The following is a 16257-nucleotide window of genomic DNA, read 5'->3' on the forward strand; positions in this document are numbered from 1 at the left end:
GGAAGGGGGTGAAGGGAGTAGCATAAAAATTTTTTTCCCTAAAAAATATTTTCTACTCTTTAATCAAACACTAAAAAATATTTTTCGATTTTTTTTCCAGTCACCAACCAAACAAGAAAAAATAAGTGATAAAATCACTCATATTTCATAAAAATATTTTCTAGGAAACATTTTCCTTCATACCAAATACATCCTTAATGGAAAATCATCGATTCCTCAACTGTGCTCATGATACCATGTGTAAGGATTTTCACAATTCTAGATATGATTCATAAACAATCTATATAAAATCCTATAAATAAACTTAGAGTGTGGAACTACATGATTTTCACAAATTGTAAGATATAAGAAAATCAGTCAAGAAAAACATACCAGAATCGGTCATAATGTTCTTGACTTAATCCAGCGGAAGGGAAGAACTTGGTCTTCCATTCTTGAAAAAACTAGTTTTCTTTTCTCTCCCTTTACCTTGTGCATTCTTTTCAGATTAGAATGCGATGGAGTTATGGTATTCTTCTTTTAATAGGCAGAAAAGGGATTATCGGTTAATTTCCACTTCCCATCAGAATAGGTTAGTGGTGAGAACTTCCCTAATTTTATCCAAATACTAATTTAACAAAATATATTCATTAAACCAAATTATTTTGTAAGCCACGTGTGGGCCATATTTTACATAGGTCTGAATCATGTTATAGTGTTTGGTTGTGCAATTAGGATCATATATAATACTTCTTGGATTATGTTAATTGATTTACTTACTCTGTACCAGACTTTTAATTAATTTATCGATATTATTATTAGCATATTATTATTAGAATAATGGTGGATATATTATTAGGATATTCATGGTAGAGATTCGAGTAGGTTGTTAGATTACTGTTGTCAATTACTTTGCCCCTATATGGACGGGTAGAGGTGAGCAAAAAATCAATTTTCTTGAATATTTCAAATGAAATGAAAAAGAGAAGTCCAACGTAATAATTCGAGGAATTGAAAAGATCAAAGCAAGAGTTGAAGATTATAAGCAGCAGTAACAAATAAAGAAAATGGGAGAAACAAGAAATGGTAAACCAGCTACAAATTAAAGTTAATCAGCTCTTTCAGGCACTTTTCTTTACCATCTCATAGACTCAATGCTTGTTTTTCACTCAGTGTATCAATCACTTTTATAATAATTGTAACGTGCAAAAGTAAAAGGTAAAGAAGAAAGTGCGAAAAAGAAACAACAAAAAGAACTTCTCAATTTCATATGTACTTTAATTAATGGAACTTTTGCTGTGTACCTTTCTGCAGATATATATATACGCCGTACAAAATCATAGTGCCAATTGAACTCTACTCTTAATGCAAGTATAACCATGTCTTACGTTTGTCTAATTTACTTAGTAATAACTCAACTAATTCTTGCAACTAGAAAATGGAATCCTCACACTTCACGATCTCATGCACACGTCAAGAATAATGTCTTTTCAGCTTCACAATTGCGATTTTAAGGCAGGTGGAGTATTGTCTGTGATGGTGGCGATGGCACAATTTCTGGTGTCAGTGATGGAGTTGAGTCTTTCTTTCGTGGTGCTGCTGCAACAAGCGCCCTCCTTGCCAACAACCCCATCACTTTTCCGGCCTTCATCCTCTCGTTTGTCTCACCTGATTCACACGAAAGAGTCGTTATTCATATGATCTCCTCTTATAAATAGACTAAAGAGAATAGAATTGACTTCTTTTTCGCTTTGCTAAAGGAATGACAATGAAATTAAAAAAAAATCCTTACTGGTGTGTCTGGTGACGAAAAATTCGCCATTTGCTCTGGCAGAAGCAGACAATCGGACAAGGATAGGGGTTACGACTGTAAGGACAGCCCATAAGAACAATATCAAGAGCAAGGTTCTCCCACTCATTTGTTGGAGAGATGATCGATGAACTAATGTTTCCTCCAAGGATTTATGTTGTAGGAAATATACAATGTTGTTGGGGTGCTCCAACAAGACCTTTTAATTAGCTGGCCATGTTTCAGGAACCAGTCACTATGATGATATTAAAGAATTCAAGACAACTAGTACTTCGCTCAATTGGACATATATTATATGTTTAAATACTTTCCCATGTCTAAGCAAAAGTCAGATACTTTTGATAATGACATTGTGATTTTGGTTGTTAAGTTGTTACGCCAATTGAGTGTATATGATTAAGAATCCACCTGTCATATCCTCCTATAATATGTCAAGCTTAGCCTATGCAGGATGATAGTGGCTTGATCAGTTTTTTTTTTTTTTTTTTTTTTTTTTTTTTTTTTTTTTAATAAATCACAACTCAACCATCATGACTTTGACATTACAATTAACAGTACCTAAATAATATACGGATATTTAAATTGTTTAATTGTATTTCCTTTTTTAAAAATAGAATGGACGTAAATAGAGTTGCAAGGATTAGGAGGATTCATATGGTTAAGCTTCAACTCATTTGAGAGTGATATGGTTGATTCATTTTCTTTTCAGAAGGAAATTGTGCAAGATAAAACTAACATGCGATACAATTGACTAAAGAGTTCAATTCAATTGTTAAGACACACTCTGTCCTAATCACTAGACTGAGAGTTCTAGCTACATAAATAAAAAATAAATGCCTACACTATCAACTCCTACTTTAAGCTCCAATTTTTGGTAAAATAATGGCAAAGATATTGGTCTACCTACGTCGACCCACCCAATCCCACCCCCCCTCAACAACCCCCAATAAAGCCTTTACAATATAAAGGATTCTGTTAGAATTGAGAAACACTTTCTGTTCTAGAATAACCTTTTTTCTTGACCACCCCACCTTAAAAATTAAATTTTAAATTAAAAAAAAAAAAATCACTTCCTAGTTTCCACATGAAATGCACCTAATAATAAAAGATGTCCATGCCAAAGCGACCAAGAAATCAGGCATTTGACAACTTAAAAAACCGGAGATAGAGCTATATATTGAACTTGGGTAGGTAAGAAAATTAAACAGAAGACGCAGGAAACATGAACCAAACAATATTTCAAATGAGATGCTAACGACTTTTCTAAATACAATAACCCCCATTAGTTTTGAATGCTCTTGAACTGTTATATTTAATCGTGTAGTATCATTTTTTATGCTGGTGCAGGTGTGGCATGAACAGTGCATCAAGGGGGCTGCTCATTCGAGAAGGGCATAATTGCTCAACTAATTTTAGATTTGCATAATACATGCAACTAAGGTGTTACATTTTAGAGGTCGTTTGGTAGCTGGTTAGAAGAAAGGTTATTCATGTATAAGGGGTAACATAACTTATACCATGTTTGGTAGGCAATCGTTATTTTGTATAAAATTCTGCATAACTAATACCATGTTTGGTTGACATTTTTCAATTATGTATAAATAATACATGTATAAGTTATGAGTCAATCTGTGTATTATTTTATGCAGGGTAGAAGATGGAGTAACTAATACATGTATTAGTAATACATGGATAAAATACTGAAATGACAAATTTACCCCTATCACTTTACACATAAGGCTTCCTTATTTCTCTGCCAACCCGTCAACAGGTTTCACTTGCTTTCACTTGCCAACTATATACCTTGTCTTCTCTCATTTTTAAAGAACAAACTAGCAAATGCAAACTGGAGAAGCCACTAGAAAATGGAAATACCAAAACTAAGAAGTGAAAATCAAATATGTCTAAACTTCACATAGTTCAGTAGTATGACGAAGAAGTGAAAGTAACACCCAAAGTTCCTAACTAAATTGTTTCCTACATAAATGGAAAGAGAGAAAAAACAATGCAAAAGAAGGCCAGGGGTATAGTTGTAAACAAGCATTTTACTTTAAAATTTATATAATGTATATCAATTTCTAATACAACTAACCAAACATTCAAAAAAATAATCTCTGCATAACTAATACCTGCATAACTAATCCCTGCATTACTTATCCCTGCATAACTAATCCCTGCATAACTAATACATGTATAACTAATACCTGCATAACTCTAACCGGCAACCAAACGACACCTTAAGGTATAGCGAACTGAATTGCTACTAAATTATTCTCAGTGAGTCTACCTGTAAGATTTGAAGCAGGACTTCAACCATGCATAAAAGTAACACGGGACAAATCCTATCTACAATTCTATAATGACGCAACACATACTGCAAAATTATCTAGGATAACACACCATAATAAACACCAGATGTAACACTATTGGGTAGTTAATTCTAACAATTAATTCTTGTCTTTGTCATGCACATGCACCTGATCCAGAAAGTAAGATTGGAGATCAATTAACGAAAGATAACGGAGCATCATAAGTCCTAGACCTGGAGCAACTGTCATTCTGTCAAGGAACACAACATCACCTAATATCAGCCATGCTCCTGATTTTAGTAGTTTTATATTTAGACATAGTGGTGCAGTAGCTCGATAGGTGCAATGGTGATAATAAAACAGTTCCGTATCGTCCCAAATACCTAAATCCTTGTAAGAAATCAAAAGGAAACCCAAAAAAGAGTTCATGGTAACTCTCTACACTTGCTTTTACATCTGCAGGAAGCAAATCAACATATTTCGCAACATTTACATATGCATGGGATACATGTTCAAGAAGAAGAATATTTACACAAGTTTCTCAAAACCAAGGAGGGGACATTCACTACCCTTGACAAGATATCAAAAATCACTCCTGACATTAGTTCCCCGTGAAGCTACTACTGCCTCAATCAAATTTATTCCCAGTATGCTTCTGCGGAATCCAGGAGGATTAATTTATTAAACAGAAAACTTGAAAATTATTAGACATTTGTCATAAGCTAAAGATAAAAACAATGAGATAACAAATAGAAACAGCAAAGAGTACTATCACAAAAAATTCCATTCAAGTGAAAAGCTCTTTACCTTTTTCCCAATGTTGAATGGATCATATTTGTATCTAATCATGTGTGTGATCTGGCGCTTCATCGTGAGGACAAAGAGAAAAATCCAGTAACATAACAATATTGGCCAGAATACTGGGACATCAAATATAGAGCAGAAGGTCATCAGGAAGGCTACAATGAAAGCTTTTGTTGTTGCATACCTGAAACCACATGAAAATATGAAAGGAAATTTCCATTAGGGAAAGGATTGTGATGAATAGCAAGAGGATGAAGAACTCCGCACGTGCAGCTAATATAACATTTAGGTCAGTTAACACGTGTTAATCCGTCATCCTTCCCCATTTTAAATAGGAATCATCAATGCCTACCCTGTGTTACGCTGCCTCTTGATTAGATACAGTGACTAGACTAGTACTTATATCATACTAACTAGCGAAGGACAATATTTGTCATGTTTTTGGAATAATAGCCTGTGTTGAGGTGGATGTGCGGGCACACTAGGATAGACAAGATTAGGAATGAAGATATTCGGAGGAAGGTGGGCGTCGCCCCTGTGGATGACAAGATGTGGGAAGCGAGGCTCAGATGGTTCGGGCACGTGCAGAGGAGAAGCCTCGATGCACCGGTGAGGAGGTGTGAGAGGTTAGCCGTGGTGGGCAGTGGCGGAGGCAGGATCTCCACGAAGGGGGTTCAAAATTTTTTTTTTTGTAGCTAGTGGGAATTGAACCCATGACCTTATGTAGATTTTGAACACCGACCTTATGTAGATTTTGAACACCCTTTACCACTAAACTACACTTTTGGATTGTGTTAAGGGTGTTCAAAACTTAATATATAGAGGTAAAAAACAGATTTTGCCTTATATATACAGTGTAATTTTTCGACGAAGGGTGTTCAGGTGAACACCCTTGCGCCCCCCTAAATCCGCCCCTGGTGGTGGGTACGGGAAGAGGTAGAGGGAGACCTAAGAAGTATTGGGGAGAGGTGATCAGGCAGGACATGGCACGACTGCACATTTCCGAGGACATGGCCCTTGATAGGAAGGCCTGGAGGTCACGCATTAGGGTTATAGGATAGGGGTAGTAAAGCTTTCCTTACTTCATTCCGGGGGTGAGGCGGGGTTGGATTAGGGTTGGTCTTAGATGACTTGCAGTTTATGTTGGACCCACACTATTCTTGTTGTTTGTCTTAGCCCCGGGCCTTAGATTATGGTTACTGTTATTGCATGTCATTCATCTTTCGGTTTTTATGTTTCTGTTATTATTACGATTTCCACTGGAGTTACTAATGATTTCTCTCCTCTTGTTTTTTCTTACTTTATTTTTTCTTTCTGAGCCGAGGGTCTATCGGAAACAGCCTCACTACCCCCATCGGGGCAGAGGTAAGGTCTGCGTACACATTACCCCTCCCAGACCCCACTATGTGGGACTTTACTGGGTAGCTATTGTTGTTGTTGTAGCCTGCTCAGCAAATAGCTAATCCATGACAATTACTATGCACAAAAGAACAACTTTATTGCACGACGATGCATATTCACAGAACAACTTTATTGCACGACGATGCATATTCACAACATGGACAAATGGAATCGCGAAAAGTTATTCGCCACAAACTTCAATAATGGAGTGTAAATCACTGTATCTTTGCTGTCTAAAACAAGAAAAGTTGATCACCACATTACATTGTGCAACTATACCATGAAATGAGTCAAACAGCAATAGTTGAAACAGAGATGCAAAGCCTAAACAAAGTAAATTACAATGAATATGTTATATTTTGAGGTATATGATCTCACCAGAACAAAAATTCAGGCAGCCGACGAACGAAAGGTCTAAATTCATCATTCTCTTTAGGTGGCAAAGAAGCACCTTCCGAAGCTTCCAGCTCAGGATCCACCTTTGGTGACAGAAACCCAATCAACAAATTCAAAATATAGGTTCCTACACCATATGAGATGACGTAGAATCCACGACCATAGTAAACACGCAACATATATATTAATGCAGCTGTCAATGTTCCAAGCCACCTGCGGAAGGTATAAGGAGCAGACCTATCCAAATAGTAGCGAAATGTCCTAGAAACTTCATTTTTCCAGTTTGCTAGTGGTGATAGAACTGCATCACCACCGTCAACTTCAACCCCCTCCATGAAGTCAACTCAGAGGCTTCTACAATGGTACAACCTAAGCATATGAAAGTAGAACCATTACAGAAAGCATAACCAAACAAAAAGATAATTCATCTAATTCCTCTTACATCCTAATAGAATAAAGACTTCAAAAGAAGAAGCACTGACGAACTGGCCTGGTAGTTGCTGCCAAATACTCTAGGCAAAGCTTCTCAGCGTGCCAAACCTATAAGTTAATTGGAAATGAACTTCCATAACAGATACACAGACGCATATACACACATATCACATATATATTGTACTATTACCAGTTAATTGAGGAGGATTGGGTCGTAGTCACTAGGAACTGGGAATAATAACTGAATTTCCCTCATACTCGTTTTAATGAATCAATTCAACAGCGTCTTTGCAGATAGAAACAAGTCACTGAGTGTTTTTTTGCCTCCGCTGGATTTTGAACCTGAAATCTCATGGTTTTCCTCCCACTTTGTTGACCACTAGATGACACCCTTGGGTGCTCATATAGGCAGTATTTCAAAGATCCGCCTCTCTTCTATCTTCACCTCTCCATGAGCCACCCCACCCAAAATTTAAAAAACAAAAAGAGTGAAAAACAGAAATAGCCTTTGTTTGCTAGATTGATTTATGACCAACTAAACTAACATATTAATAGACTATGCAATTCAAGTGCTCAACACTACAACGTGGATAAGAATAAATAAACAGATGTTCAATTAGTTCGGCAACTACCGAATTACGCAGCAATAGCTTAATGAAACGCCAATCAAGAACTAAAGACTGAAAAGGAAGGTTCATATCCATGAATTATTAATTAGAAATAGAGTTACCCTTAATACGAAAGACTGTTAAGATGGAGACTTTTGGAGCAATCACTGATTCAATTGAGGAGTAGAATTGGAAGCAATCCGTGAGAATTACAGATTTGAGCTTAAATTCAGATTTTCTGATCTCCGAGAAAAATTATGAGTTGTGATCGGAATAAGGATCGGAATGTTGAGGGCGTGCAGTTGAAACCGACCTGCGGGAATGGAACCGGACTTTAATAGCGTGTATTTGGGTTTGATTAATTAATTTTAATTTGAGTAACAATTAGTATTAGTTTTTAAAAAGTACTTTTCAAAAAGAGAAATGTCTACTTTTGTCCCTGTGTTATTACCTAATTGCGCTTTTAGTCCTTGTGATATTTAACTCAATATAATTAACCTTCAATTAATCAAAGTGAGTGATATTAGTCCTTTTACGAATGGAATTTTGACGCTACAAACAGAAGTTTTGCTAATATCAAGGGTAATTTGGTATCATCTGTTTCTCCAAAAATGAATTCTCTTACATTCATTAAAGCTTTTACGTGATATGGTCAGAGTTCATTGCATATTCACCTGGTAAAGCAAAATGAAGTGCATTTCTCAGTGAAACTAGAAAAGATCTTAACCCTTTTTCCTTCTACACATCTCTATGTCACGATCCAAAACTTAACCTGTCATGAAAGTGCCTATCATGATACTAGGCAAGCAGACAACTCATACATACCAACACTTTTAAATTTAAAATACACTAAAACAGGTTTAAATAAGTGAAAATCTCGTACAAACTAGATGAAAACGCCACAACTCAATACAGAATATCCCAAAATCCGTGTGTGTCACTGAGTATATGAGTATCTATATAATGACATAGTATGATGCACTGTCTAGAAAGTAGAACTGAATAAATAAAACTGAAAGATAGGGGATGGAGAGTCAAGGTATGCGGACGCCAAGGTAGCTAACTCGATGATCTCCGAAATGATGAAACGCCAGGAATCAACAACCACCGTGCCGGGAAACACCTGGATCTGCACAAGAAGCATAGGGTGTAGCGTGAGTATAACCAACTCAATAAGTAACAAGTCCAACCTTAGGGCTGAAAGCAGTGACGAGCTTCACAGGTACAATCCAATTATAGAGATACAGTACAAGAAATGTAGACATGCTTTCAAGTTTAACAGTTAAAGCTCAAACAGGTAAGATATGTCAAGTACAACTGAAATGAGAAAATGATACATCTCGATATGTATGCCAACTGAAATACAAAACAATGATGAAATCATAAGCATACTCTCGGAGTATCAATCACTTAGTCCTCCCATTCACTTCATCCTCACGGTCGCTCCATCCTCACAGTCACTCAATCATCCTAACCGCTCGGCAGTTGCACTCGCATTCAGTAGGTACCTGCGCTCACGTGGGTGTGCAGACTCCAAAGGGGCGGATCCAGGCCAAGCGCTATAATAAGCCAATCATGGCATGAATCAATAAAGCCTGTTGCAGCGTACAACCCAATCCCATGAATATCCTTACAATCAGGCCCTTGGCCTCACTCAGTCACTAGTCTCTCCAGTCTCTCGGGCTCATAATGTCATGAAAATCAGCCCTAACAATGATGATATGAAATATCAGTAAATGGAAACGGAGACTGAGATATGATATGCGGAAGATAGATGCGACTGAGTACATAATTGTAAATTAAGCAAATAATTTAACAGCAATACGACCTCTGTGGGTCCCAACAGTACCAGCATATAGCCTAAGCATGATTTCTAACATGAATCGTAGATCAATTTCTCTAACACATGGAGAAAATATAGATAACAACAAGGTTATTCAACTATACAGTTCCACGGAATCGACTGGGTCACAATTTCTATTATGCACGCCCACAAGCCCGTCACCTAGCATGTGCGTCACCTCAATCTCGACCACATAACACATAATTTAGGGATGCATACCCTCAGAACCAAGTTTAGAAGTGTCACTTATCTCAGACCGTGCAAATCTCTACTCCAACAAGCTCTTGCCTCGCGAATCGGCCTCCGAATGCCTCGAATCTAGCCACAAACAATTCGATACAATCAACACGAGCTATATGAATCAATTCCATGTGAAAATGTTAAGTTCTAAATAAAAATTCAAAAGGTCAACTCAAAAGTCAACCCCCGGGCCTACGTCTCGAAATTCGATGAAAGTTACAAAATCCGAATACACATTCAACCACGAGTCCAACCATACCAAAATTACTCAAATCCGATACCAAAATCTTGCTCAAATCCACAAAATTCGGCCTAAGAAGTTTTCTCCATTTTCCCCAAATTTTCCACCCTAAATAACTAATTAAATGATGAAATCAAAGATATGTTCATGTAATTTAACTAAAACCAAGTAAGAATCACTTACCCCAATCACTCCCTTGAAAATCTCTCCAAAGGGTCGCCCCAAACCGAGCTCCCAAAATCAAATTGTGAAATAAACTCAAACCCTCATTTTTGAGATTTAATATTCTGCCCAGAAGTCCTTAATCGCGATCGCGGAAAATGCTTCGCGATCGCAAATCACAAATTATGCTACCCACAAGTTAACCCTACGCGAACGCGAAAAACACCATGCGAACGCGATGCACTGACCTTAAGACCTATGCGATCACGAACAACGTCACGTGTTCGCGATGAACAAATGCGCGTGAACCCCCAGCCTTGCCTTTCCCTCTACGCGAACACGACCTCAGCGACACGTTCCCGATTCACAGCCTCACTAACCAACGCGATCGCGGCCCTCAACTCACGACCGCGTAGAACAAAAATCTCAGCTACCCAAATAAGCCTACGCAGTCGCTGACCTTTCCACACGATTGCCTAGAAGGAAACTAGAACACACAGCTCCAATAGGCTTCAGAAATCTTCAAAGTCCCATTTCACTCTGTTAACCATCCGAAATCCACCGATGCCCCTGGGACCTCAAACCAAACATACTAAAAAGTCCTAAAATATTATAAGAACTTAGTCGAGGCCTCAAATCACATCAAACGACATCAAAAACACGAATCACGCATCGATTCAAGCCTAATGAACTTATGCATTTTTAACTTCTACATTCGATGGCGAAACTTATCAAATCAAGTCTGATTGATCTCAAACTTTGCAAACAAGTCATAAATGAAAAAACAGACCTATTCCTACTTTCGGAACCAAAATCCGAGCCCGGTAACCACAAAGTCAACTATCGATCAAACTTCTCAATTTCCAAAACTTCAAATTTTCCAACATTCGCCATTTCAAGCCAAAATAAACTATGGACCTACAAATCACTATCCGGACACACTCCTAAGTCCAAAATCACCGTACGGAGCTATCTGAACCATCAGAATCTAGAGCCATTTACACATATGTTAATATCCGCTCAACATTTTCAACTTAAGCTTCCAACCTTGAGACTAAGTGTCTCAACTCATTCCGAAACATTCCTGGACCCAAACCAACTACCACGGCAAGTCACATAATAAAAATTGAGCATAAAATAAGCAGTAAATGGGGGGAACGGGGCTACAACACTCAAAACGACTGACCGGGTCATTACATCCTCCCCCTCTTAAATAAATGTTTGTCCTCGAACGGGTATAGAAACATACATGGAGTCTCAAATAGGCGTGGATATCCGCTCCGCATCCCCCGCTCGGTCTCCCAAGTAGCCTCCTCAATTGGCTAACCTCTCCCCTGCACCTTCACTGAATCTATGTTCTTCGATCTCGGCTTCTGAACCTGTCGATCCAAAATGGCCACCGGCTCCACATCATAAGTCAAACCACCATCTAACTAAACCATTCTGAAGTCCAAAACATGAGACGGATCTTCGACATACTTCCGAAGCATCGAAACATGAAACACTGGATGAACACTCGACAGACTAGGTGGCAATGCAAGCTTGTAAGCCACCTCTCCATTCCTCTGAAGCACCTCAAAAGGCCCAATATACCAAGGGCTCAACTTGCCCTTCTTCCCGAACCTCATAACACCCTTCATGGGTGAATCTCTGAGCTGTACATTCTCCCCCTACCATGTAAGCAGCATCACGAACCTTCCGATCAGCGTAACTCTTCTTTTAGACTGCATCGTGTGAAGCCGATCCTGAATCAACTTAACCTTGTCCAAAGCATTCTGAACTAAGTCAGTACCCAATAGCCTAGCCTTACCTGGCTCAAACCATCCCACCGCAGACCGACACCGTCTTCCATACAAAGCCTCATATGGAGCCATCTGAATGCTCCATTAGTAGTTGTTGTTGTAGGCAAACTCTGCAAGTAGCAGAAACTGATCCCATGAACCCCCGAAATCTATGACACAAGCGCATAGCATATCCTCTAATATCTGAATAGTGTGCTCGAACTGTCCGTCTGTCTGAGGGTGAAATGTTGTATTCAAGTCAACTTGTGTGCCCAACTCTCGCTGCACTACGATGTAAACTGCGTGCCCCGATCAGAAATGATGGACACTAGCACACCGTGAAGGCGAACAATATCGCGAATGTAGATCTCAGCCAACCGCTCCAAAGAATAAGTAGTCCCAACTGGAATGAAATGCGTGGACTTGGTCAACCGATCCATAATCACCCAAATAGCATCAAACTTCCTCGAAGTCCATTAGAGCCCAACTACAAAATCCATGGTGATACGCTCCCATTTCCGCTCTTGAATCTCAAGCCTCTGAAACAATCCGCCCGGTCTCTGATGCTCATACTTCATCTGCTCACAGTTTAGGCACCGAGCTACAAACGCCACCATATCCTTCTTCAACCTCCTCCACCAATAGTCCTGCCTCAAGTCCTAGTACATCTTCGCGGCACCCGGATGAATGGAATACCGTAAATTGTGGGCCTTCTCAAAAATCAACCCACACAGCCCATCTAAATTAGGCACACCAATCCGACTATATGCATCCTCAACACCCCATCATCCCCAATAGTAACCTCTTGGCATCACCGTGCTGAAGTGTGTCCTTAAGGACAAGTAAATAGGGATCATCATACTAGCGCTCTCTAATATGGTCATATAAGGAATACCGAGAAACACACAAGCTAGAAACCGACTGGGCTCCGAAACATCTAATCTCACAAACTAATTGGCCAAGGCATGAGCATCTGACGCAAATGGTCTCTTACCAACAAGAATAAAAGCAAGGCTACGCATACTCACTGCCTTCTTACTCAAAGCATTGGCCACCACATTGGCCTTCTCGGGATGATACAGAATGGTGATATCATAGTACTTTAGCAGCTCCAACCATCTCCGCTGCCTCAAATTTAAATCCTTCTATTTGAACAAGTGCTGGAGACTCTGATGATCTGTAAATACCTCACGAGACACACCATAGAGATAATATCTCCAAATCTTCAATGCATGAACGATGGCTGCCAACTCTAAATCATGAACATGGTAGTTCTTCTCATGGGGCTTCAACTGACGCGAAGCATAAGCAATCACTCTACCCTCTTACATCAAGACACACCCAATACTAATCCGAGAAGCATCACAATATACCATATAAGAGCCTAATGTTGAAGGCAAAACTAGAACTGGAGTTGTGGTCAAGGCAGTCTTGAGCTTCTGAAAGCTCTCCTCACACTCATTCGACCACCTGAATGGAGCACCCTTCTGAGTCAATTTGGTCAAAGGCGCTGCGATGGACGAGAAACCCTCCATAATGCGACGATAACATCTGGCCAAGCCGAGAAAGCTCCGAATCTCAATAGTTGAAGACGGTCTGGGCCAACTCTGAACCGCCTCTATCTTCTTCGGATCCACTTTAATCCCCTCACTAGATACCACGTGACCCAAGAATGCCACCGAACTAAGCCAAAACTCACACTTGGAGAACTTGGTATAAAGCTTCTCCTCCCTCAACCTCTGTAGTACAACCCTCAAATGTTGGACATGCTCCTCCTGGCTACATGAGTACACCAGGATATCATCAATGAATACTATGAGAAACGAGTGGAGATATGGCTGAAATACACTTTTCATCAGATGCATGAATGTTGTTGGGGCGTTGGTCAGCCCGAAAGACATCACAAGGAACTCATAGTGACCATAGCGGGTCCTAAATGTCGTCTTCAGAATATCCGAGTCCTGAATCTTCCATTGGTGATACCCAGACCTCAAATCAATCTTAGAGAACACCCTCAGTCTTGAAGCTAGTCAAATAGATCATCAATACACGGAAAATGATACTTATTCTTGATTGTAACTTTGTTCAACTGCCTATCGTCGATGCACATCCGCATAGTACCATCCTTCTTCTTCACAAATAGAATCGGTGCACCCCAAGGCAACACATTAGGCCTAATAAACCCCTTATCAAGAAGCTCCTGAAGCTGCTCTTTCAATTCCTTCAGCTCAGCTAGTGTCATACGATACAGAGGAATAGAAATGGACTGAGTGCCAGGCACCAAGTCAATACCAAAGTCAATATCCCTGTCGGGTGGCATGCCCGACAAGTTTGCAGTAGACACATCCGGAAAGTCTCGCTCTACCGGGACAGAATCAATAATGGGAGTATCAGCACCAACATCTCTCACAAAGGCCAAATATGACAAACACCCCTTCCCAACCATCCGTTGATCCTTCAAATAGGAAATCACCCAGCTGAGAACATAATCTAGAGAACCTCTCCACTCGGTCCTTGGCAACCCCAGCATCGCCAATGTCACGGTCTTAGCGTGACAATCCAAAATAGCATGACATGGAGACAACCAATCCATACCCAAAATCACGTTGAAATCAAACATACTGGGTAATAAGAGATCAACTCTAGTCTCCAAATCCCCCAATAGTCACCACACACGACCGATACACACGGTCCACAATAGTAGTATCGCCCACCGACGTAGATACATGAACAGGTAAAACTAAGGACTCAGGGCATATCCATATAAAGAGTAAAATAGGATGATACATAGGAATAAGTAGAACCAGGGTCAAATAATGTGGAAGCATCTCTGTGGCACACTGAAACAATACATGTGATCACTGCATCTGAAGTAACAGCCTCTGACCTAGCAGGAATAGCATAAAATCGAGCCTGACCGTCACCTGATCGGCCTCCGCCTCTAGGGCAACCTTTGGCTGCCTGAGCCCCACCCCGAGATGGTTGGGCGGGTGGTGAAGTAACTGGTGCAGAAGTCGCAGCCTGACTCTTCTACAGAACTGGACCTCCCGAGCGAAGGGGACACTGTCTCCACATATGCCCAAACTCTCCGCACTCGAAGAAACTCCTCGGTGGTAGTGGTGGGGACTGTATCGGGCCACGAATACCAGAATAACTACTAGAAGGACCTGGCACAGATGAACCCTGAATCCATGGTGCACGGGATGAACTTTGGGCTGGGAGAGCACTGTATGAACCATGGCTAGATGATGCACCATGATGAACTGGATGAGCCATCTGAGCGGGCCTATAAGGACAACCCCTATTGTGGTACCTCTGCCCCCCAGAAGGAACACCGCTGAAACCACCTGAACCACGAGGCCTCTTGGCCTCCCTCCCCTCACGCTCCTAACTACGGACCAACTCTAGCTGCCGAGCGATATCAACCACCTCATCGAATCTAGCACCTAATACATTCTCCTAAGTCATAACTAAACGCAACCAACTGCGTGACGAGACAACTTTGAAACGTCATCTCATACTGGGTCACAGACATGCCCTCTTGACGTAGCTGCTCGAACTGCCTGCGCAGCTCTTCGTTACGGGTTTTTGGCACAAACTTCTCTAAGAAGGGAACATAGAACTCATGCCATGAAAGTGGTACTGCACCGACTGGCCTGCTCCTCTCATAGGTCTCCCACCATTTGAAGGCAGCCTCTGATAGCTGAAAATGTAGTAAAGGAGACTCCATTAGTCTCTAGAATACCCGTTGTGCGAAGAATCCGCTGGCACCTATCCAAGAAATCCTGAGTATCCTTTGACTCAACCCCACTAAAGAATGGAGGTTGGAGCCTTCCAAATCTCTCTAGTCTCTTCTGCTCCTCATCACTCATAACGGGACCCACCTGGGCCTGAGCGACAATAATTGGCTGGGCTGGTAGTACCCTTGGTGTCTGAAGTCCCTGCACCCCCTGCTCTGGAGTACGGGCGGCGGGAGTCTAAGTACCTCCCCCGGCCTGAAGTGGTTGGTGAGGCCTGAACAGAAACCGCCTGAGCAAGGCTAGTGCAAACAGTCAATATCTGGGCCAAAGCCTCCTGAATGTCTGGAATCACAATAGGCACGGCTGGTGCCTAAGCTAGTCCCACCAGCTCAACCGCATCTGAAACCTGCCCCTGAGCCGGAGCAATTGGTGGGTCTAAAGGTGCTGCTCTAACTGTTGTACGAGTTGCACCTCGGCCTCGGCCACTCGTGGCCCTAGCTGGTGGTACTGG

The 16257-nt window shown here is 40.7% G+C and overlaps 1 protein-coding gene and 1 long non-coding RNA gene across 5 annotated transcripts; both read right to left on the reverse strand.

Annotated features, from left to right (window-relative positions):
- Nucleotides 1224–2690, reverse strand: LOC109235003. Its single transcript, XR_002069289.1, has 2 exons — nucleotides 1772–2690; nucleotides 1224–1647 (listed from the first exon to the last, which is right to left on the reverse strand). It is a non-coding gene; the product is annotated as an uncharacterized LOC109235003 (long non-coding RNA).
- LOC109234239 (protein RER1B-like) lies at nucleotides 4451–8103 on the reverse strand. 4 transcript variants are annotated; one of them, XM_019400131.1, is made up of 6 exons: nucleotides 7862–8103; nucleotides 7322–7578; nucleotides 7142–7239; nucleotides 6682–7068; nucleotides 4906–5086; nucleotides 4451–4753 (listed from the first exon to the last, which is right to left on the reverse strand). In XM_019400131.1, exons 4-6 carry the CDS (start codon nucleotides 7032–7034, stop codon nucleotides 4727–4729), a joined length of 561 nt encoding a protein of 186 aa, XP_019255676.1. In that variant the 5' UTR covers nucleotides 7035–7068; nucleotides 7142–7239; nucleotides 7322–7578; nucleotides 7862–8103; the 3' UTR covers nucleotides 4451–4726. The 4 variants fall into 4 exon arrangements, with proteins under 4 accessions (XP_019255676.1, XP_019255678.1, XP_019255677.1 ...); XM_019400133.1 differs by lacking the exon at nucleotides 7862–8103 and having other exon boundaries at nucleotides 7182–7239; nucleotides 7322–7855; XM_019400132.1 differs by lacking the exons at nucleotides 7142–7239; nucleotides 7322–7578.

The sequence above is a fragment of the Nicotiana attenuata genome, chromosome 11, assembly GCF_001879085.1.
Source record: "Nicotiana attenuata strain UT chromosome 11, NIATTr2, whole genome shotgun sequence".
NCBI classification, from domain to species: Eukaryota; Viridiplantae; Streptophyta; class Magnoliopsida; order Solanales; family Solanaceae; genus Nicotiana; species Nicotiana attenuata.

Excerpts from the sequence above, each read along its gene's own strand:
- LOC109234239 (XM_019400132.1), bottom strand. The coding sequence starts at position 7,034 with ATGGAGGGGGTTGAAGTTGACGGTGGTGATGCAGTTCTATCACCACTA. Across the intron at positions 5,087-6,681 it reads CTGCCTGAATTTTTGTTCTG|GTATGCAACAACAAAAGCTT; the intron begins GTGAGATCATAT and ends ATGTGGTTTCAG. Across the intron at positions 4,754-4,905 it reads CATTCAACATTGGGAAAAAG|AAGCATACTGGGAATAAATT; the intron begins GTAAAGAGCTTT and ends TGGATTCCGCAG.